This window comes from Trachymyrmex septentrionalis, unplaced genomic scaffold (genome assembly GCF_001594115.1).
Source record: "Trachymyrmex septentrionalis isolate Tsep2-gDNA-1 unplaced genomic scaffold, Tsep1.0 scaffold83, whole genome shotgun sequence".
In the NCBI taxonomy this organism is placed as follows: domain Eukaryota; kingdom Metazoa; phylum Arthropoda; class Insecta; order Hymenoptera; family Formicidae; genus Trachymyrmex; species Trachymyrmex septentrionalis.
The window spans coordinates 742,577-765,892 of record NW_017306018.1 but is presented as its reverse complement, the minus strand read 5'-3'; the positions used below and the strand labels follow the sequence as shown (position 1 = coordinate 765,892).

The 23,316-nt window shown below is 33.1% G+C and overlaps 1 protein-coding gene across 1 annotated transcript in view; it reads right to left on the bottom strand.

Moving 5' to 3' along the window:
• LOC108755114 (photoreceptor-specific nuclear receptor-like) overlaps positions 1-16,525 on the bottom strand; it is a 35,488-nt gene extending 18,963 nt beyond the window's left edge. The window contains 3 exon segments of the mRNA XM_018497934.1: positions 7,433-7,841; positions 15,911-16,064; positions 16,486-16,525. Coding sequence (XP_018353436.1) covers positions 7,433-7,841; positions 15,911-16,025 — 524 coding nt within the window. The 5' untranslated portion in view covers positions 16,026-16,064; positions 16,486-16,525.
• Positions 16,526-23,316: the final 6,791 nt, after the last annotated feature.

Sequence of the window (23,316 nt, the reverse complement as noted above, 5' to 3'; positions counted from 1 at the left end):
ATATACATACACAAATACATGTGTATGTATGTATAAAAGTATAATTTTATATTTTAAATATACATATAAATTTGGACGCTATAACATGTATACATTACTAAACTTGTGCAATGACACCAACGCACTCCTAAAAATAAAACGAGTCAGAGATTCAACGCTGGCTGTAAAAGATTCGATATTTTTATGATATAGTATAATGTCTAATCATTAATTTGAATCATTTAAAAAATTTCTCATAGATCGGCTTCGTTAGCAAATTTTCAAGGATACAAAAAAAAAACGGATTTTTTCCCGGAAACTTACTTGTCTTAAAATATTTAAAATCTTTTACCTCGCAGATAGTTAAGAAAAAAAAAAAGGATTATGATGATGTTAGGGATTTAACTTGGACTGCGTAAAGATTTTCGGTTTTAAATCACAGAGGTTTCATCCATGCTGTGTATAACAAGGGAAGGAAAATAGGACTCCTTTAAGGTTTGATAACGAAATGGTAGGGACTGTCGTTGAATTGGACGAGATTAAGAGGGATAAGAAGAAGGTACGTGACCCCGGACAGTCGCCTCTTTACGTTAGTCAGCTCGGAGGGATAACTGAGTTATCTCAACAATGAAAGTAATCGAATTTAGCACCACGTCCCGAAGAGTGCACACCCCGGATTTCCGACAAGTGCGTCCGAATTTCTTCAACTTTTCGCGAGGGACAAAAGCTACGGAGCTACGACGATTGTTGATGAAACGTTGTCGTCAAGGATTGAATGATCTTGGAAAGGACTTAGAATTCGACGCCATGCTTAGAATCACTATTTTTATCAGAAAAAAACAAAAATTTAAATAAGAGGAGAAGAATTTTACGAATTTATCAAATATAAAATATTCTATGTACATTTTTTTAAAGATTAATAATAAGTAGTATAAAGTAACATAACTTTGTACTTTTCGGAACAGATTAAATAAAAAATGGTTAATTCTCATTTTTATGCTCTTTAGTTGTAATAAACTTCTTTGCATTAACTATTTATAATCTTTTTCAATGTATTATACAAAATGTCCCCGTATAAGTAGTTCTTTTTATCTCGCAAACTAACAAAAATAGACTGGATAAATATGGTCTCAAATTAAATGGCTCTAATCAAACTTTATTATAAGCAAAGTGACTATTGAAAAAAATTATTTATGTTATAGAATAGAGAGATTTGCATAATAATTTTTGCACAATAAAGTAAATACTTGATATAATAAAATTGTAGTATCTGTTCCAACGAATACAACAATATGTGATATAACAAAACTATATATTTTAGAAATTATATAAGATATTTTGGGTTAAAATTTTGTGGGCAATTACTATTTTTTAATTTCGGCCCTGATGATGACAGGTTTATTCGCATTCTTCATTCGTATTCTTCAATACACTCCTGTCATAGCTTCTATTTTTTTCAATGCGCTCGTTGAGTGGGAGCTACGATAAGAGTATGTTGGATCATATTGAAAGTTGGAGCATGCGATGCAAACAAATCTCATGTTATCACATGAATCACAATGCGAGAGTCGGAAGTTGGCTACATCGCAGGGTCGAAAAAAGATAGTAGACACTCGCAAAACTTTAAATCAAAATAACTTATATAATTTATTAAATAATTTTGTTATATCGTTGTACTCATTAAAACAGACACTGCCCACCTTTATTTTATCGAAATATTTATTTATTGTGCAAAAGTTATGCACATCTCTCCGTTTTCTAACATAAATAATTTTTTTCAGTAGCCACTGTGCTTACAGTAAAGTTTAGTTAAAGTCGTTTAATTTAAAAACATATTTATTAGATCCATCTCTGTTACAAGACACTTATACGAGGACATCCTGTATAGTTTAATCGTCGTTTATCCCCTCTTAGTATTCATAACAGCATGTTACATCAAAAAGATAGTTTAATAGAGGCTTATTAGTTAAAGGGTTACAATGAATCTGTCGCTTTGCTGACGATATTAGCAATAAACAATGCACATCCAGAGCATCCACGACGTGCATCCGACAACATAAAGCAGGACGATCGACGGGCGTGATAACCAGTAGCACATGCTTCCGGTAATTCAATGAGGCGAACAATGCCAGCTGCTCGTAGAACAGAAAGATGCGTAAATAAATGTATGATGTGCTTCTGAAGGATGAATACAGGAGAGGGGTCCTCGCAGGAGGGTACTAGTCTCGTGCCCTGCGGATCCACTGGGGTGTGAACGCAAATCAATTTGCACGGTGAACCCCCCGCTGACGTGACGGCACCACGCTAAGAGACCGGTTCTGTTGGCGGACCCTTCGTGTTACACCGCCTCAGGACAAGATAGCGTTCGATTTCTTGTGACTGACGTTTGTTAAAATCGTGCTAACAGTGATTTAGCGATAACCGCTGGTATAAAGCCTCATTAATTCTCTCATACGCGATGAGTATATATTTTGCGGAAAGGACAAGCATAATAAGTGCGATTAAGCCGATGCTTAAAAAATAATACGTCGTTATATGCTATTGTTAAAAAAAAATCGTAAAATACAAAAAATATGAACTTTGAATGCGTTAAAAGTTAATTTTCCATGTAAATTAAATATATATTAAAATTATAATAGATAAAAAACTGTTTTTTTTTTATATTTTAAATAATGTTTTTGTCAAATTAAGAAAGAGAAATTCTATTTTTGATCAAAGCAAATCTTAGTGCTTAAATATATCGGTATGAATTTACATACAGTTCTGCAAATAGCGCACCGAAATTGTTTTTAGTCTTGAAACGCAATCATAAACAGAACTAGAATAGTAAATACATATTAAAGCATTACAATCTTTAAAATTATTAATAATTTGATATTAATAAGACTCTTAAAAACTGCGAATAATTTTGCGAAAAATATTACTTCAGTCGTGATTCCAGATTTCCTGTATTCTGTGCGAATATCCTTCCAATTCGATCATCGAGGATTCGGTAATATTCTTTGCGATAAGTTATTGCAAAGAATATTACCGAAGCCTCGAATGATCGAATTGGGAAGACGCCTGCAGGGTAGATCCGGGTTGGAATCCCGACTAAGGTAATATTTTTCTAAAAAATTATTCGTAGCTTTAAGACCTAATTGCACCATCGTCTTTTTGAATTTAAGCGAGATATAAAACTCTGTCTTATTTTAAAACCGAAAAAAAGAGTTTCAAGCCTCGTTTAAAGTAATGTTGATACAATCAGGCCTTAGAGCTGTGCTGGGATTTATTTACACATTTAGGCCGATTTTTAACTTGGTTTTTACTCCTTACTTCATCACCCGCGCCAATAGGCATTTAGGCTGCGCGCGGATTGGTGAAATAAGGGGCAGGAATCAAGTTGAAAATCGAAATGTGCAAGTAAATGCAGTGCCTTAGAGTCTTATTAATATCATATTATTAGTATCCTCATTAGATGTATATTAGCATTAAAAATTATTAAATATGGCTTGTCAATTTAATGTATAATGTTATTACTCTTTTGTCCTTGATTGCGCTTCAAGATTGTAAAAGATTTCGGCGCACGATTTGTAGAATTGGATATGTATATAAATTTATACCGCGAAATATTTATAAGTATTAAGATTCGCTCTGTGACTGAAAATAGAAATTTCTTTTTCTTTATTTGATTTATTCTTATAAATCTAATCTCAAATTATAATATTCTGTTTTTTAACAAACAAAAGGGATAAGTTTTAAAGCGAAAAACATTTGATAGAGTTTGATCCGTATAAATTTTTCGCTAGCGTTTTAAATTAAAACTGGAAAATACAGGAAAACTAAGTAAGTGACGTGAGACAAAAATTTAAAAAGTTTTCTCATAATATATCTTGTTTTCTTGGGTCTGATCCTTCCACTTTAGGTCAAATTTTTTTTACTTTTTGTGTTTACGTAAAAAAAGGGTACGCATTATTTAATTCTATCTCACTTTAAAGAGACATATCATTATTTTGTTTTTAATTTACTGAACTCTTCAACAAGATCAAAATGATGCACTAAAATGAGTTTCTAAAATATTTTTTATTAGTCTTTATATTCTAAAAACATGACTATCTTGCTCGTATATGTATAACAATAATCAATAAAAGTAGCTATGAATGAAGAATAATTTTTTATTAGCTTTATTAGAAAAGAGTCGAGCAAATATATCATTTAAATTATGCTTCGTTCACGATATTCAAAAGGAATTTTACTTATTTTATACATAGATTTGGATCCGCGTACAGAGAGAATAGCATGTCAAATTACAGAGTATAAAAAATAAATTAAAGCTGCACAAGTACCAATTGTTACAACAGCTGCACCTGTGTTATGACTTTATCAATGTATACATGAGGTATATTAATTTTGCTATCACTTACAGATAACAAAATGTCTGCCACAGTGACTGTACTTATGATTTGTACTTACTGATAGTAGTGATAGTACTTTAAATACTCTCAGAATTCATGAGAAATTGCAACTATGAGCGTATGCGCGAGATGACGCAAATATTCAGATTATTCACGTGTGATTATTCACCATGACAGCTACGTATATTATAATTGTCAAATAAACAGCGTATTAAGTGCAACATTATCCCTTTACATTAATGATACGATAAGGAAAGCAAATCCATTTTATTGAATGTTAAGTACATATGATTGAACTGTATTCATTTATTATATAAATTTCTACAAATTGCTATTAAATAATCTCAAAATATTCGCATGTTATAGAATTCTTTAGTTTTATTGTTATTACATTCACGTTAAGGGATTACGTTCATTCCAAAAAATTTCTTTTGTGAACAACTTTTTAATAATAATTAAATAAATAATGAACGCGACGGTCTTAACTTTTAATTTGAAATCGAAAATATCAATAGCAAAAGGTATATCACTAGTTTTTAAACAGTGTGCCTTTAAAAATGTCCAACCACAGAGCATGAAGTTTGCGCCGTCAGGTGCGGCGCAACTAAGCGGCCGGCTGCGCAAACGCTTTGACGGATACTGTTAAACAACACGGTACCGAGTATTGCAAAGGTGAAATCTCTATATCTATATCTATACTAACATCTACTGTGGTATTCTTAAATTGAGTCAATCGCTTGGTAATACTGAATTTTCAAAAAATAAAACATTATTTGATTTAAAACTGTGTGTTAAGCAAAACCAATTTTATCAAATACATATCAAATTGGAAATCTTTTTGTAAAAAAATTCGCATCCAAGTGCAATTTGTAGCTTAAATTAAAACGTCATTAGTGCATTATGTAAATGAATTAAAAATCTATATTTTATTAATGTTCGGCAAACACAATACTACTATACTCTCAAAACGCGTATGAAATTGTTAAACTTTGTGCTAGTACTTTTAAATTATTTGTTTAATAAACAAACAACTATTATTATATATGATGTAATAGATGCGGGATAATATATTATGTAATTGGAAAATAGAGATCAAACTTCGGAAATTTGGTTTTTAGCCAGCTTTTTCAAATTTTAGACTACTGTGCGACGTTTAATTTTGTCGTCTGTGAAAATAGAAAGACAAGAGGATGCCGTTTCGCTCTCGTCGGACAGTTATAACACAGTAAAGACTGAAGAGCCTCCGCACAGATAACCAATTATCCGCAGAGAGGGGACCGAAATACGACAGATGCGCCCCGACGCGATTCGCCGTGATGGCGCGCCGTCACAATCGTCGGATTAGCGCAAATCCTCATGGATCGGTTAGATGCAATTAAGTGCATCGTGCGTGGACAAGAACGAAATGTTCGCACAGACTCCCGCGGGGCTTGTACTTGAACTCTCGCACGCAAATGTTGCTATTCCAACAACAAAGGCTGCATCTTCCTTGTCTCTGCTTTGTGTTCAAAAAAGGAAACTTTTGAGAGCTGAAGTTAATATATTCGTTTTTCATTAAACATTATTTTTTTCATTATTTTATAATGTGTTCCCTTAATATATTCGTTAGCCAAATGTGCACATTACAATTCAGCAAAGCAGACATTTTTGTCATTATACTTTAACGTTAAAATGGCAAGTAATCTTAGTTGGCTGGGAAATAGAGGGTGGAGAGGAAAAAGAGGAAGAAGAGGGTGAGAAAGAAGGAGGATCAAAAGCGAGAGAGAGAGTGAGGAAGAGGAAGGGAGGAAGAAAAAAGAGTCATATACAATGTCGAAATTAAAGAGAAATTATCGGTAACGCGAATCATCCGGGGTTAATATCGAGTTAAACGTTGAGCCATGTGGGCAAAGTTGAGTAAACTCATCCTATAATGCCGGGCCACAATGTAGAATGGTGTAATGTCGAATCCGCCGGGGGCCCATCGAGAGCTAACCGAAGAACCGCCGCTATACGGCCGCCGTTGCCGCATCGGCGACGAGTTATATCCGGATATCTGAACCGGTGGTAAAGCCGGTGGCGCTCGTACGAGGAACTATTACTGTCCCTTGGGAACGACCATCCATCTCCATCGGATCCTTCTCATGCGCGAGTCGGAATCGGCCGCTTCGGTCTCTCGCTTGTCCCACTCCACGTTAGGAATACGCAGGCGCATGCAGTACTCGATATGCTAGCTATTAACCCTCCGTGCGTGCGTGCTTTTTGAAAAATGAACAGGCTCGGCTTCGTGACTGAAATGTAAAGTGGCGTCGTGCCCGACGGCCCTCGAAAGCCGAAACCGATGATATCCGCGGTATACAATTCTTTTCCCATCACGGATTGAGTTGCCAGACTGTTAACGAGTGCGTCGATGAACTATTGTGCGCGATGGATATTTGACCATAACGAATATTGTTATCTCTTCAATGCTCTTGTATATCATATAATCTCTCGTATCGTAGAAAATAAAATCGGATTTATGCCCAACTTGTTTGATTAAAATATTTCTCATTAAAATTCTACTGGAATAATTATTTTCATACGAAAACCTTGAAAAAGGAGCAGTAATGAGTATACGCTTAGGAAACCACATTATCAAAATGCCATACTACCGTTTAACTTTGCATAACTCAAAATGTATACAATAAAAAAAAATTAGATAACAAATAACATATTAAAATATACATGGTATAGTTGCGTAACAATATGCTCAAGTTTAAGAAGAATAAGGAAGCATGTGTAATCATATAAATGCTAAAGTGTACCTTAAAAACGTTTCAAAAATAAAAATGCTTTGTAATAACTACTGATTATTGATATATTAACGTCATGGTATAATTACGACTTAGTGAACAAATAATTTCATAAGTAATCACTAAAATTTTCTGCCTATAATAGGAGATATGAGGATCCATGACATCTACACTGGCTATAATACTACCACCTTTTTCTCTAAGAAATAATCTCCAATAATTCATTCCTATTTGTTCAATTGCTATGAATATAAATAATACATTCCAATCATTGAAACTTCGACTCACCTGTATATTAGCTTTCGTCTAACACTCCTCTTGAAAAAACCACTGCAGCCGTTGCAGGCGAGTATTCCATAATGTTTGCCGGAACTAGTATCGCCACAGACCACGCATATGAGGCCGAGACTACGTGGTGGTTTGCTGCCATGCTGTGGTTGCTGTGGCTGCTGTTGTTGCTGTTGTTGCTGCTGATGCTGTACCTGACCCAGCAAATGCGGATGACCGTTTCCAAGTGCAGTTAGATACGGTGACCGGGCTAGAGGAAAGTCCGTCGGCATTCCTCTGCAGAGAGGTACCGGACATTCTTGAACCGATCGGGAAGCATAAGGATCGTGGCTTGACGTAGACCCCGTCGCTCCCAATGGACTGTAACGTTCCGGCAAACCCGGGGAAATGACGCTGCTCTCGCCGGAGTCTGGAATGCGAATTTATTTACATAATTTTTGCAATAATTAGGGTTTGATAAGAAGAGTGATAAGAAAGAGAATGTCAGCAAAATTTAGCATTTCAGAAAAATTTCACTTAAATTTCATTGACTTTAAACTGAAAAATTCATTTTCAGCAAAATTTCAGCAATTCATACAAATTTCAGCGATTTTTCAGTATGTTAACTGAAAATTTCAGTGAAATTTCAGTAAATTTTTAGCTGAAATTGTATCATTTTTAGCGAAATTTCAGTAAAACTTTTCCGCCAGACCTAACATAGTCATGTACGATTATATATAACTGTACTTGGTCATACATAATCAATTTAGAGTGGCCCTTATACTTGATAAAAAAATATTTCACGTATTTGTTTGTCGATCTCCCCAGAACAGTACCAAATATTAAAAAATCATCGTGAAAAATAATTTCTGTAAACAAAATTTTTATTGCAATTGGATAAAAAGAACACATGTCGACGGACATCTTGTAACATAAAATTTGGCATTAGAATGTCAATATCAATAATAGTTCTATTTCAACAAAGAAAATTTGCAACAGTTGCAAATGGCTCTATTAGTATGAATAGTCAGATGCTAAAAATTTATGTATGAATGTATACAACTATGTACGATCATGTATCGTGCAAAGAGTTCGATATGCTACTATATGGAATTATACATATGATCATGGATGGTCGTATAATAATTCACATATGATCATGTATGGTTCCATACAAATCTGTACATGAATGTATATGACCATGCACGAAATATACACTTAACCATTCATGATAATATAATAGCATTCAAAATTATACATTATTTAGTGCATGACTTTGTGTGTCTATGTATAATCATGTACAATCATACATGGATCATTTTTTCCCGGGCTTATTTTAAACGTATATTAAGATTTAAGAAGAGAAAATGTAAATACTACTTTTAAGATTTGTAAAAATAACATAAAAATATCCTATTTGTTTGATGAAAATATAGAAGCCAAAATTATAATGTCTGTACATTTTTTAGTTCATCAATCGAATTTATGTATATTGTTGAATTGTTGCACCGTTATGCCGTTGCGTCTAAGGGTTCTTTCATCAACTTCTGGTTAAATTAATCGACGATTAACTCGCAGAAGTGCCAGTAATTTAAAGTATCAGAACGTCTTCTCTCTCTTTTTCTTCTAACACGAACTGTATTTAGTTATCTCGTTAACAATCGTGATAATCGCATGTGTTATTCATTGATTAGTGTTAAGAGGATCCTAAAATCGTCTGTATTACTGACTAAACACAATAATTTTTATATAATAATTATTTATTTTTTCCTCTTTTACAGATTTGAAAATCTGTTTCCAGGATTAAAGTTTACGCATTGATACATGTCTGCGAAGTGGAGTTTACGCCGAGAATGAAAAAAAATTGTATAAATCGAAATTTTCTTTATCATTTCTTATTCCAATATGACGTGGATCAATATCATATCATTTACTTGATATAAAAGCTTTGCAATCTTGCGAAATTGTAGTCCACTAGTAGTTTATGTGAACGAACAAAAAATTTTTTTCTTAAAGGTATTCAAAGTTCAAAATGCGTGTCTAAACTAGGATAATCGATATTTTCAATACTTAAAAAAAATATATGAAAAAGTCTTTTTTATTTTTTACTGATTGAAGACATGCAAATTAGAAAAAATATTTTGTTTGTTTGTTAAATATATATAATATAAATTTGTTTTTATAGATAGCGACAGTACATTAATTTTTTATTACTTATAAGTTACAATCCGTCTAAATTAACAAGTTTGGTATCAAAAGGATATTGCTCAAAGGATATGAGCTTAAAGAACATGTTAATTATACAAATTATAACTGTAAATAATCTGTATCAATAATAAAATAATTCAATATGAGTAGAGAATTAAGTTAATGTATATTGTCTCCATATAGGCGTCGCCGCATCGAAATTTTTCAAAACGGAACTTCCAAAGAGAAAAATTATATCAAGTTAATTCACAATTGGTAAATTATTGTCTTCAATATTAACATTCACGAATTTATAGTCTTGTAGCAGATTTAATACAATTGCAGAGGTCACAATTCAATGACAGTGTCTTTGAATTTTCTCGGGGAACGTGTGATCGCCAAAAGTAGTAAAATAATTATTGTAATTCAACACCCACTTCATATTTCCTCATTTTAGATCGAAACATCGAATAATTTCGTACTTTTATTAAACGCATTTGTGGAGATATTTGCACGCAAATTACAAATGTAAAATAAAATTGGAATTGTTAATAATATTAGTTTGATCCTTGCGCAATTTAATTGAAAATATCGTTCGATTGTTAAATTACCTCGCGCTTACCTGTGATTATAACTTTAATTACAGTTTTAATTATAACGAGCTCCAATTTAGCTGAATTACTTATGGCATTTACATATTTCTATTAATTTAATTCATTACATTTTCAATGAAACAACAAGGCAACAGTTTTTAACAGTTTTTAACATTATAATTTTTTATAATTTTGTGCATAATATAAAAATTAGTTTCATTTATTATATATTAAATAATTAGTTTATTTTGAACGAAAATCAATATAATTCTTTGTGTATCGCGACTAAGCGGGAAAAAATAAAATCGGATTATTTCACTCAACCGCAGTTATAGGTATCTGACTGTGGCAATTCATTATCTTTTTCGATCGCAGAACCGCTTCTTGGCAATACGATGAAAGGCTCGAGATTTATGATCAAAATATCATTTTTCCACAATCAGTTCGACGTTTTCATTTCGAGCAATCGACCGTTACTTTCGGCTTAATCCCAGAAATCCCTTTTGCAGTTTCGGGCAACCAACCCTAGCCAGGGCAGATCGTCCCCCGCAGAAAATCCCCGCCACATCCTTGATTGATTTCGAAGAACAAGGGTCGGCAAATACTCGATCGCATATCAAATAATTGTGCATACCATCTAACGTCTAAAAAAAAAAATGTTCTACTGATAAGCGGCGAAATCCTCTTAACATTTCTTCTAAAAATCTTACACGAAGCATATGTTTGTATCTATAATACGTATTCATCTATAAAAAAGTGGAGTTATGATCAAGAGTAAATTCCTTTATAGAAAATTCCACTATAGTAATTTGAATAGTCTTTTAAAATAAAAGGATACGCTAAGAGATAAGTACGTGGCCTCGCCACGAGATGAACGCGCTATTCGTAAGAAAGAAACATTAAGGAGTTCTATATAAGAAGACGTATTAAAATCGAGTTGAAATCTTCTACAAAAAAATATTTTATTCTTTTGATATCCTCTTAATGTTAGAGAATTTTTCTGATGTACAGCCTCAAAAGGGTAGAAGAATATCATATAACTACGAAATGTGGAGTAAATTAGATTTAAGGTTTCTCTTAATGCTAGAAGTTACCTGGGCATCATCCTATCAATCCATATGATAAATCTTAAACGAATTTTATTTGACCTCGAGGAATTAACAAGACCGAAACAGGTTTTCAATCGAGTTTGCAGAAACGGTTGACAAATACGGTGAGATTCCGGTGAGATCTCGTGCCTTATTGAAGATACCGGCGGCGGCGGCGGCGTGACTAATAAAATCGAGGCGTGTCGCGTCGCGTCGGCTGGCTCCACGCTTGGTTCATAGTCTCACAATCCGCGAATTCGATTTTGATTCGAGGAGCGAATCCGCTTCTCATATACACAGTTTTCTACATTAAAAATTAGTTTTGTGTCTTCATTAAAGAGCAACATTACCATCTGATGTCGATAATCTGCTTAAGTAGGAATGATTAAGACTAAGTAAAAGGTTTAAGACTTCGATTTCGTGACGAATTTCATCTTGAAACGATACGTGTCTAAGAATTGATGTGAGTTTAAATTGATTGTGAGTATTTGCTAAGTGTGGCTTCTGTCTGAGGAGGCACAACACTGGATCATTTAATCCTCCCCTTATCATATGGTCATCAATTCAACTATCTCATATTCTTCGCTATACATTTTCAAGGATTGTAATTGCTTTTTGTCAAAAGTAACTTTAATTGAAATGCACTTGCTATTAGACGCGAATAAAAATAGAGCAAAGTGTAATTGTTCTGTTAAAAAATGATGTTCAATTGTGATATAACAATCTAAGTATATATATATTTATGCTAAGTAAAAATGTTTGAAAAATGTGTTTGATGCAGTTACATAAATATTCCCGATTGATATTCGTTTATATTATAAAAATATGTATATTTACGGAGGAAAAGTTATGATAGGTTCCGAAAATTTTGATTGAAGTAATTCAGCAGGTTGATGACGCGTGTTGTCTTACGTCGCGTGTTACAGAGGAATCCTGGTCCCTTCATTCATTTGGTATAAATATTTATATTCGAGCGCTCTTATACTTCCTGAGCTTTTTCCAAACTCATTTCCCGATGTAAATATTGTTTGCCTTCGCAATCCATCGGTAAGCCTTCGGGGACGCAAAGGAGGAACAAAGATTTCCGTAGGGTGCCTGTGAAGCTATCAAATACAGAAACTTTGCTGTCAGAAAAAGAGATACTCTACTTTTGCCAAAATTTCTTATCTTCTCAACATCTCAAAAATCTTATCAGTATTTTTGAACACGTTTGCTACTCAAACAATCTGACTGTTGAAACGTTTCTGATCATTATCAAATCACGTCAGGCGATCGATGTTAATCTTATTGTAATTCACGTGACTTTGTATAAGCGTACGAGCTTTTCGAACTCGTTAACATATCCCCTAATCCTGTCGATTACTAGAATATATTCTAAAGTGCTGATTCAATCTTTGGATGAAGGATTTGTTCGATGATAAGATTCTTTTTTGGTAAATAAGATGTTGAGATACGATCGATTTATGATGACTATCTTTTTATTCGTAAATCGGTGACAATCGATCACCGATTATTATTTAAATTGCGGATTACATAACTACAGTATTATAAACAATTGTAAAATCGTTATATTTCATTTTCAAATTAGTTTCATATATATATAGTATGTATATATATTTAAAAAGTACATACATATATCTAAGAACACGCATACATACACGCGATTGCAAATTATGGCATTAAGCTAATCAAATCTCGTTCCAGTGCAATCTGTCGATCGTGCGGGGTTAACTGAAAGGAGAAAAATGATGGCCCAATATAAAATACACACCCACTATAAGCCACCCGCGCCGAGAGTAACGCACGCGAAAGCAGGGGCATCAAATTTCATTAGCATATCAATGCTGGTGGATGGCAAGGCGCCACCTGCGCCCTCGTATTATAGGATCATCGGAAAAGCTAGAGGGAGTCATTGTGAATGGGGCCAGGGATTGCACTAGTTAGAAAGATAAAAAAAATTTGTTCCTCGTTTTCGATACATTTTTGCTAATTTCAGCAATACATCGCGAATGCAACAGTAATAAGCATCTCTTACGCTTTTACTATTTTTGCTAAAAAAAAAACATGTTTTTTTTACTTATAAATGTTATTACTTAATTACTCTTAAAAAATATAAATAAAAAAACAGCTACCTTGCAAAAGTGTACGTGTACACTCATTTTCTAAAAGTCAGAAAGAAAGAACAAGTCTTTCATTTGTAACAAAATAGTGTTATCGAAACGATAATATTTAACGTTAGCAAATGTAATATTAATGCTGCTATTTACCGAGTATTTAATAAATAAATACAAGTTAATATTACAACTATATAGATAGAGAAACGTAATGGATGCGTTCAGCAGAACACAACTGTTGCGCAACTGATAAGTTGCAACATTAAGTGTTCTGTTAAATGCCCTTATGACATTAGCTATTGCATGCGTGAGTATATAAAAGAATATAATTTTTACGATATGCAGAAAATATTTCTTTACTTATACATAAAATATATTTATAAGCTATTATTTATACACATTTTTAATCTTCCATTGACAGTGATAGACGGTAGGAACTTTTCATGTGCATCAAAAATGTCTGTACCAAATTACATTGTCACATATGTATATTGTCTATACCGCCAAGAATAATATATGGAATTGGAGACAGCCATTTTGGTCAATTCGTTTTGATTGAGATTCAGCGTAAGTGTACGCTGAGTTTCAATTTGCTGGAAATAATGGCAATTGCTGAGTAAACATGTTGAGATGTTGAGTGCGTTTAGAACTGTTCAGCAGATAATTATAAAATAATTGCAAGCTGTTGCGTTGTACTTATTGAATGCACCCGATGTGCTAATTATATAAAAATACAATTATATAAAACGACAGAAGCAGAATACACACATTACATGTATATATAGGTAAAAATTAATTATACTTTAAACAAAGTTTATCTAGATTTCACTTCAGATTACATAAGATTTTTAATGTCAGAGGTAAAAAATCAGAATTGCAATAAGAAGATATGTATTATATACGTATATATATATATATACATGTATATGCGTCTTGAATCATTGATAATCTGTACACTGTAAAAAATAGCGGTATGAACCATGTGGTGTCTATATAATTTTATCATGTTAAATTTACGCCAACATAATTGTGATTTAACCATGGGTGTTAAATCTACACACTCATGGTGTTAAATCCACGCCATGATGATATTGATATAAATACCAGAAGTTTTTAATCCACGCCATGTTGATGTTAATTTAACATCAACATGAGAATTATATAGACACACCAGGGAAATCGACCCCAACATTTTCTAGAGTGTAATAAACTGGAAAATATCATAATTATTGAAGAAAAAATTAGTGAAAAGATTAGTGAAATGGGCAAAGAGAATCGTTCCTCTAAGAAACGGATTGCGAAGCAATGGATAAAATGCACACAGATTCACCCCCGCGATGGACTTTTATACGAGTTACAGTCATAGGGTGAGGTATAAATGGAAAAAGAGGGTAACACGTAGGCAACACCATTATACCATTAGAATAATCAAATCTCGGATGACCCGACGCGAGCGGAAGGAGAAGAATCGCGCTTTGAAGCAAGTTTACGCATTACATTACGCAATATATTACGTATTACATTATACCGTAAAAGAAATGTCGTGATAATATTAAGAAAATTAGACTATGAAATATATATGTAAACATCTTCAATCATTCATAGCAAAAATTGCAATATATATGTATATACATATATATTTATCATCGCTTCTTTTCCGACTGACAAATCTTTTTCATTTAATTTTTTAAATCTTGTCTTAATAAATCAATATTATTATTTTATTATCATTTATTGATAATTATCTTTATTTTTAATTTCCATATGTTAAAAGTGTTGAGATGCGTTAGGATGTATTATAACGCATACATCTACATATTCCGCCTATCAAATACATGCTTTCTTTTTAACCCTTTTGACATGCATGATAACGCTTCGTATATCATAGCTCACCATACCCATCATCGAGGTTAAATAAAGAAACGCAACAAAAAATAATAATATTAGTAATTTACAATAAAGAGCTAAATAAATTAATAATAAATTCAGTTAATCTTTACAAAACTTTTATTATACTTAAATATTATATTTATATTAATAGTTAAAATTGTAAGAGCTTTTATATCTGTACATATTGCATATGAAAATATGTACGCTAACACGCGTATCTGACATATGCTATAAATAAATTTTAAATTATAATAAATTGTTCAACGTTAATAATTCATTAAAAATTAAATAAATAAACTATTATCCTTCCTTAAAGACATTATCCAATTAATTAAACCTTTTTTCTGTTCATTTATATTACGCTCCGTGTACATACGTATATTAATTATTGACAAATATAAACAAATATAAATAAAGCATGGAAATACGTGCATGGAAACTATAAATCAATGTACCGTCTAGACGTTAAAACGTTATAAACCTGAGTTAATTTGACTTTTCTGCATAATATGAAAGCTTTAAAAATTTATTAAATGTTCATACGTATGTAATCTTGTTATTATATCTTCAATATCTTATTTAAATATACTTTTTTCTCATTTAAATATACTTTTTGTGTTATCTCACCGTGTCTAGCACTCAATGGGCTGGCAGGACTCCGTGGATGTTCCGAAGTTGTTTCATTCTGTGTTTGCTGATGCTGATGATCTTCAGTCGCCGTGACTGTCGCTGCTCCGTTCATAGTGCCTCCTCAAGCATTCGTTATCAGATGTCAAACGCGCTAAAATCGTTATACAACTCCTTTATACCTTTATACGTGACTTAATGATTTCAATATAAAATATAAAACATATAAAACCGTTAAACATGTTTTTCTTGCAACCTAGCGAAACTAACTTGTTTTAATATAAAATATCTATAAAATTAGTCCATGATTTTAACTCATTTCGATGAAGATTAAATTTAAGCAATTTTAACGAACAAAATATTACAATAAATTTTACGTATTTATTCTTATAATTTAGAAAATTTTATTTCTAAGAATTTTTTTAACTGATATTAATACTCTGAAGTTAAAAAAGGATGATTTCAAATATTTTTTTCTAAAAATTCTTTTCTAAAGTAAATATCAATTAAATAGTAATCCTTTCTAGTCTTCTTTAGTAATGTAGCCATCTTATTAATATAATTTTTATTTCTACCAAAAAATTTTTCGTTCTTCTTAGTGACGAGAACTTGATCCAGATTTTATTAAAAATTGTGATTTCAAAGTAAAGATTTAATATGCTCATGGCCATTTAAAGATTATGCAGACTCACGGGCAGAGCAATTTAAGATTCAAAATCTACACTGTAAAACGTAGATCACTTCTTTTAATCACTGATTTTCCACCCTCTTTATTCTATCACCAACTTCTTTAACCGCTCGACTCGATTCAATCTATGGTCCAGTTCTCCAATCCAATAATCACCGGTATCAGCGAATGGAACACTTTGGCAATACCAAAAAAGTCGAAAATTACGAGGCTCGATTCAGACCGGCGCGATTACGCGACGTTGAACGTGAAGTGAGAAAAGATATTTTGATACCGCGATTAGGATCGAGCCGGGGGTAAACGCGCTATTGCGATCGACGTTCCGCTTCGAGATTGACGCGTAAGCGGAACGATCCTTCGTTGATGTTAGATTGGCGTATGACGTTTGCGGCATCCCTATCCGGGATCTGTCGGGCGAGTTGCTGTTACCCGTGGATGACGTTGGCGTCGTCGCCACCGCCGCCACCGCCGCCGCCGTCGACGTCGTCGTGGCGCTTGCCGTGCCGTCGGAGGCAGCGGGCGAGCAGCGCCCGACGCCGATTGGTCCGCCGGCACTTTTGAAGGCGGGATCAGGAGGCAATGCCGGAAAAACGACAAAAACGAGGAGCGGGAGGATTTAACCTATAAGCCTCCACGTTTGACGCGTGCCTCGCCACGACGCCCGTCGTCGGGCTGAAGCGCCTGCGCCGACCCCTTCGATCCTCTCTGATGACGCCTGGTCTCTCCCACCCCCGACGACCCGGACTAAACTACCCCCTACCGAAGCGAGACGTTGTCACGGGAAACGACGCCTACCTGAGCGACGGTGCAATTGTTGATCGTTGGCTACACGACGGCAAAGCCGTCTTTACTGAGTCGCTTTGGTACCGGATAGTCTGGATAAAAAATGACGATGAGCTAAATGCCAACCTAGACTTTTTCGATCCGTCGTAGATTAATTTTAATAAGTAAGAAAAATATTTTGAAACATCTCGGCAACATTGCAACTATATCGTAACGCTCAGCTCATCGTTATTTTTTATTCAGAGAACTATCCGGTACCAAAGCGATTACGTTGTAACATTGCTAAGATCAAATCTCGAAAGATGGTAAAATGATTGACAAGCAAACATTTATAAACGGAACTTAATAATAACAATTAAATAAATTTTTCTATTTTATAATTTAGATTAAACAAACTTTTGAGGAACGTTTACTTGATCAATTCTTGTATAATTTGTGATATAAGAGTCTTATTGAATAACTTATGGAAAGGAAAGTTACGTGTTAGAACTAGCGAGATTATTAAATAAAATGCAGAATCTCAATTTACACACTACATTTACGTAAACAATAAATTATATTTATCAACATTATATTATTTATCAAATTTGAGGTTTTCTAAACAAATATTTCAAACAATTTAAAAAAAATTGAACTGACATGGAATCTTTTTTGTCGTTTTCACTGTAGAGATAGCATTCAAAAGGAGATGCTAACGGAGTAATTAATTGAACGATCGAACTTTCGACTCCTGAAGTATTCTCCCGGACAAATCGAGCGAGATCCAGGAGAGTGGGTGCGAGCAATTGGTAACGGCCGAAGCCACGCGACGCTGAGCATCGTTGTGATGGCGATGGCAGCGGTGGTTGTGGTGGGTGAAAGCTCGACGCCGTCTAGAGGTTGCTGGGTCGCCGCCATGCTGGATTCCTGCCGTCGCGCGAACCCCTAGTTGCTTTCTGGTAATCGTTGCCAGGGATGCTACAACCCCTCCAGATGAAAGTTGCCACGCCCGGATCGTGGATGGACCAATGACGCCGGGACGTCGCGACGACGGCATCTACCAATAGGATTACCCTCTGATACGCTCTTTCGCTTGTCGGCGACTGCTGCATGCCCTTCCCCTGCAATTCCTTTCGTGAAGCTGGATGCTTTTCAATTTCGGACCCACGGCCTCATAAACGCAGCCAACCCCATCCACTCTCACGCTGAAAGATAGATTGGGATAGAAGGGATTGCGAACACAGAGTAGTCAAGTTATTTGGCGTCGGCGTGTCGGTATGCACGCAACAATTGTAATCTGCATGGAATATCGGGAATTGTGAAGCGGAATAATGTATGTGTGTGCGCGCGCGCGCGCGATTATGCGAATGCATATATGTGACAGGATAGTTCGACACATGCACACACACACGCGCGCGCACACACACACAAAACAGAATATTCTAGAATATTTAAAATTATTTTTTGTATAGAGCAAATTAAACTGAGTCGAACAATCCTTTATTATTTCGCAATTTTCGCAACAGGTAACGAGAGATTAATTTCTAAAAATTGCCAAATAAACAAGTCATACTACTAAATGGACGTTTACCTGTCGTAATAGAAGCGTAGGAAGTTGTTTATTATAAGCGATAAGCGACAATTATAATTACGCATAGTGGAAAAAAAACAATACGTAGGGCGATCGTATCTCGCTGCGCGTTTGCGATGGGCTGGGCGAATACACGATCACTAGAAATTAATATCGTTAACTATTGCGAAAATTGCAAAATAATACAAGACTTTTCGATTAAATTTAGTTCGCTCTATTTGCACATAAAAAATAACCCTATATATTTTGGAACACTCTGTATATATGTACGTCTGGAAAAATAGAAATAGTATATTGACAGTGATCAATTATTTTTGAATAATGTAAAACGTTTACATTACATAAAACTGTATATTTCTGATAAAATTATACTGAAAATTATATTCGAATCTTTTATAACTGCAACTTTATTATGTAAACTGTAAATTATAAACTGAAAAGTAAAACCATTACAAACAAATATGATACAAATTGAGATCTAATTTGATCCTCAACTTACAATGATTCTAATTTTTAATTCGAGTATCTTATCAATCTCTATTTAATTTTTGGATAAAAACTTAATATATACGATTAACATTGTCAGAAATAATATATGCAAATTTATATATTATTTGTTATATTTTTACTTTTACGACTATTTTCCTATTTTATAACTTCTTCTTCATTACTTTTTCTATTTATTATGATAATCGTGTAAATAATATACAATAAAGTGTTGACGTTAAGTTATAATCTATACTTATAATATTATTAAGTCTATCATTTGTCGCGTAAAGTATGATTTCTACCATAATCCTTACATTATGCAAACTCAACATATTGAGATTGAGATGTGTAATTACAGATATTATATAATATATATCCTTATCGAAAGATTAAGATTTTCGAGATATATAACAATTACTACCAATTTCTTAAAAATCGAGTATTTGCGAGACATCCATCAAACCTTTGCTCGCCTCGTTTAATGCCACGCTAGAAAGTAGAACGAGTAGCGGAGAGGAAGTTGCTCTTCCTCCCTCGATGAATACCTCAAAGGGGATGTTCCGATCGGTGCGCACATCTCAAGCATCACCCCGCAAATTTATACGCCTCTGCTTTCTTAGCGCGTCTTTTGTGCAATGTTCCTTAGACGAGCGTTATTTTCATGCATGTGTGATAAAGGTATATATGTACTTTATGTGACTTCTCGGAAAAAATTTTTTTTAGCACAACGACGTACGTAATACCAGATTGTGTGGTTGCGTTAAGATATACTTGATAAAAAATATTATGACCTTCGATATAATAATGATATTTAACGGCGGGATTTGTTGTATAAAGAACATACTAAAAAAAGCTGTATGTAATAGAAAGAAAAAAGAATATATTTTTAGAAATTTTTCTTAAGATAAAATTTCCACAACATTATATTTTAATGTTTTAATTGTTAAATTATAAAATAGATATTCTGTTCATAAAAGTAATAAAAATATTTTGTGTTATACGAATTATTTCAGTTTAAAGGTTAGCGGGAATTACTACTTTTTCACTTTCGGTACTGCGATGTGGATTTCCGACTCTTACATTGACGACAACATGTTAAGGATGATGGAATGCATAATGACAGTTTTGGGAAATTCGTTAACAAAGCCCGTTTTTAACTTGATAATTAAATATTTTAATTAATGTACTTTTGTTTGACTTTTATAAACACAAAGGGCCTTTTTGTATTAATCAGTGAAACGTAAAAAAGGTCATCGGAGCTTATATCAGCTGTTCAGATGCACAGAAAATTCTTTATTTTTATATGAATGTAACAATATGAATAAAATAAACGTTTCGACTCTTCAATTCGGATTCTTGTCAATATAAATTATAAACAGAAATTACATAAGTAACGCAAATTCCAGGTTAATGATTTCCGGCAATTTAGTTCGTACTTATGGCCTAATGAAAGCCGAGACGTTCATGTGATATATCACGTATTTAATAAAGATTTAATAAAATAATTCACAAATATATATAAAATTTTTCGTAGGTTTTATGCTTTTTTTATTGTTATTTTTCAAAGTCCTATTTTGTTATTATTGTATTTTTTATTTATTTTTTGGATGAGACTTGCATGTGATACCCACAAAAAATAAATATATGGTGTGGTGTGGTAGATATGGGGTCATTGATAAGACCGTTTTCTGGAAAGAAACATCATACATTAATGCTCAAATGTACGAGAGATTGCTTACAAATCAAATAATTTCAGCCGTACAAAACACTTTTTCAAATAACTTCGAAAGAATCTGATTTTAGATGGAACTTATCCTCATTTTGATGTACAACCACGTTAAATTTTAAATAAATTTTTTCCACAAAGGTAAATAGATAAAAAAAAATCAAGATAAGAGAGGAGGACTAGCTATTCTGATTATCACATTTGACGCCTCTTGATTATTAACTCCCGATCTTGGAGTTACCTTAAAAATAAATACAATAAAACTTGCAAATATATATCAAAAATTGGCAGCGAATAAAAGGAATCTCCAATGATCTTGACAAATATTTTCCAGGTCATGATCTTGAACAACATTCAAGAGGTTTTAGCCCTCCATCGGACACCTTGAGTAATGCTCTATTGTAGGCGGTGCTGTAATTTTTAAGCCTCATAACTCGATAAGTAATTAACGGAAATGAACTTTATTGTAGTGTTTTAAAAAATTCTTGACGTCAGCTATTAGATTCCAGAATAAAAAACAAGGTGTCTTATTTTAAAAATCGATGTGTCGATTTTGACCTGTTCTTGGCGACGTCATCCAAAGTCAAACGTACGTGATAAACTTAGATAAGTGAATAAAGCTTTTCAAACCCTATAATTTTTGTCTGAATCATTCTTCTCAAAAATGTTTTCTTTTCGAAATATTTTTTCGAGACGTCTAAAAATCCTAAAGTTATATTACAAAACGTTCTAAAATTATCAGAAAATAGGTCTTAAGACCTATTTTATGATGTTTTTAAGATCCCAAAGATGTCTAAAATTTAGACGTCTTATCATAATGTCTTTTAGATGTATTTGAGACGTTTTATTTGCGCCGTCTTTTAGTCTAAAATGACGTCTTTAAGACGTCATGACGTTCTCTGGGAAATAATTTATTAGACGTACTATTTTAAGTTATGGCCATGTTGATGTCTACATTACTAATATTTAAAATCTATAATTATACGTAACATTAACTATATTTTCGAAAATCTGTAGTTTATGATACGTATATATTACCATAGATTTTCAGTATTGGCATATGTATACATCGAAACATGGCCATTGTTTATTTAAATTTTGTTTTACAACACACATACATTTTCTTTGATATATCAATGCGTTCAGGAGAACATTTTATTTTGCTATTGGAAGTTTTCTTTACGCTGATCGGATTATACTTTTAGACCTGAGGAGGAAGGTTCCATCTCAAATCATAAAATGGCCACAAAACTGTTTTGTTCTGACTGAACGCAGCCAGTACATGCAGGTATATAACAACGTATAAAAAATAATATATTAACGGGATCGATTTTTAATCGCATTTTACAATAGGTATATTGTTTACATATTTCAGAATCATTTATCTTGATATCTATCACTTCGTTATGTTTAGCTTTCACAAGTTCCTGTATCTTATCTTTTAATTCCATACAAACTGCTTTCGCATTTGCTTTTTTCTACGGTTGCTCAATAAAACTTTGCAAGATCATTAATATTGATTTATAATGAATTTTCTCCAATAGTGGTAAACTTTTAATGAGACATTGTATACCTTTAAGAAAGATAAAACAGGATTATTCTCTTCCGATAAATTATACGTTATTAAGGAGATCCTAAAATCTGTTTTACCGATTACTTTTTAAATACCTATTTTTCTAATTGCTTTTGCAGATTAAAAAATCCTTTTCCACAATTAAAGTACAAACAGTAATGTAATCCAAACCAATTGACTTTATGCCAAAAATAAAAAATAATTAGAAAATTACAGTTTTGTTACCGGCTTCCGATACATCGCCTCATAACAACATTTGCTTTATATACAAATTCTATATTTTGTACGTATAAAATAATCTTGGTTTGAACTAGAGATTGCATGAACAAACAATTGAATTTTTTAAATTAGATTTAGATATCTAATATGAAAGATTAATGAGAAAATTTGTATAAATGTGTGCATTCGATATTGATGTAGTAGTAATGTATAATAATGTGTCAATGACTCATAAATCGTATGTGCATAAGTCCTAAATCAGTAGACAGATGATAATTTATGTTTAAGATCCTCTTATGAGAGAGACAATGAATAAGTTGAACTTCGATTATGAGTTAATCGTCAGTTGTGGAACTAG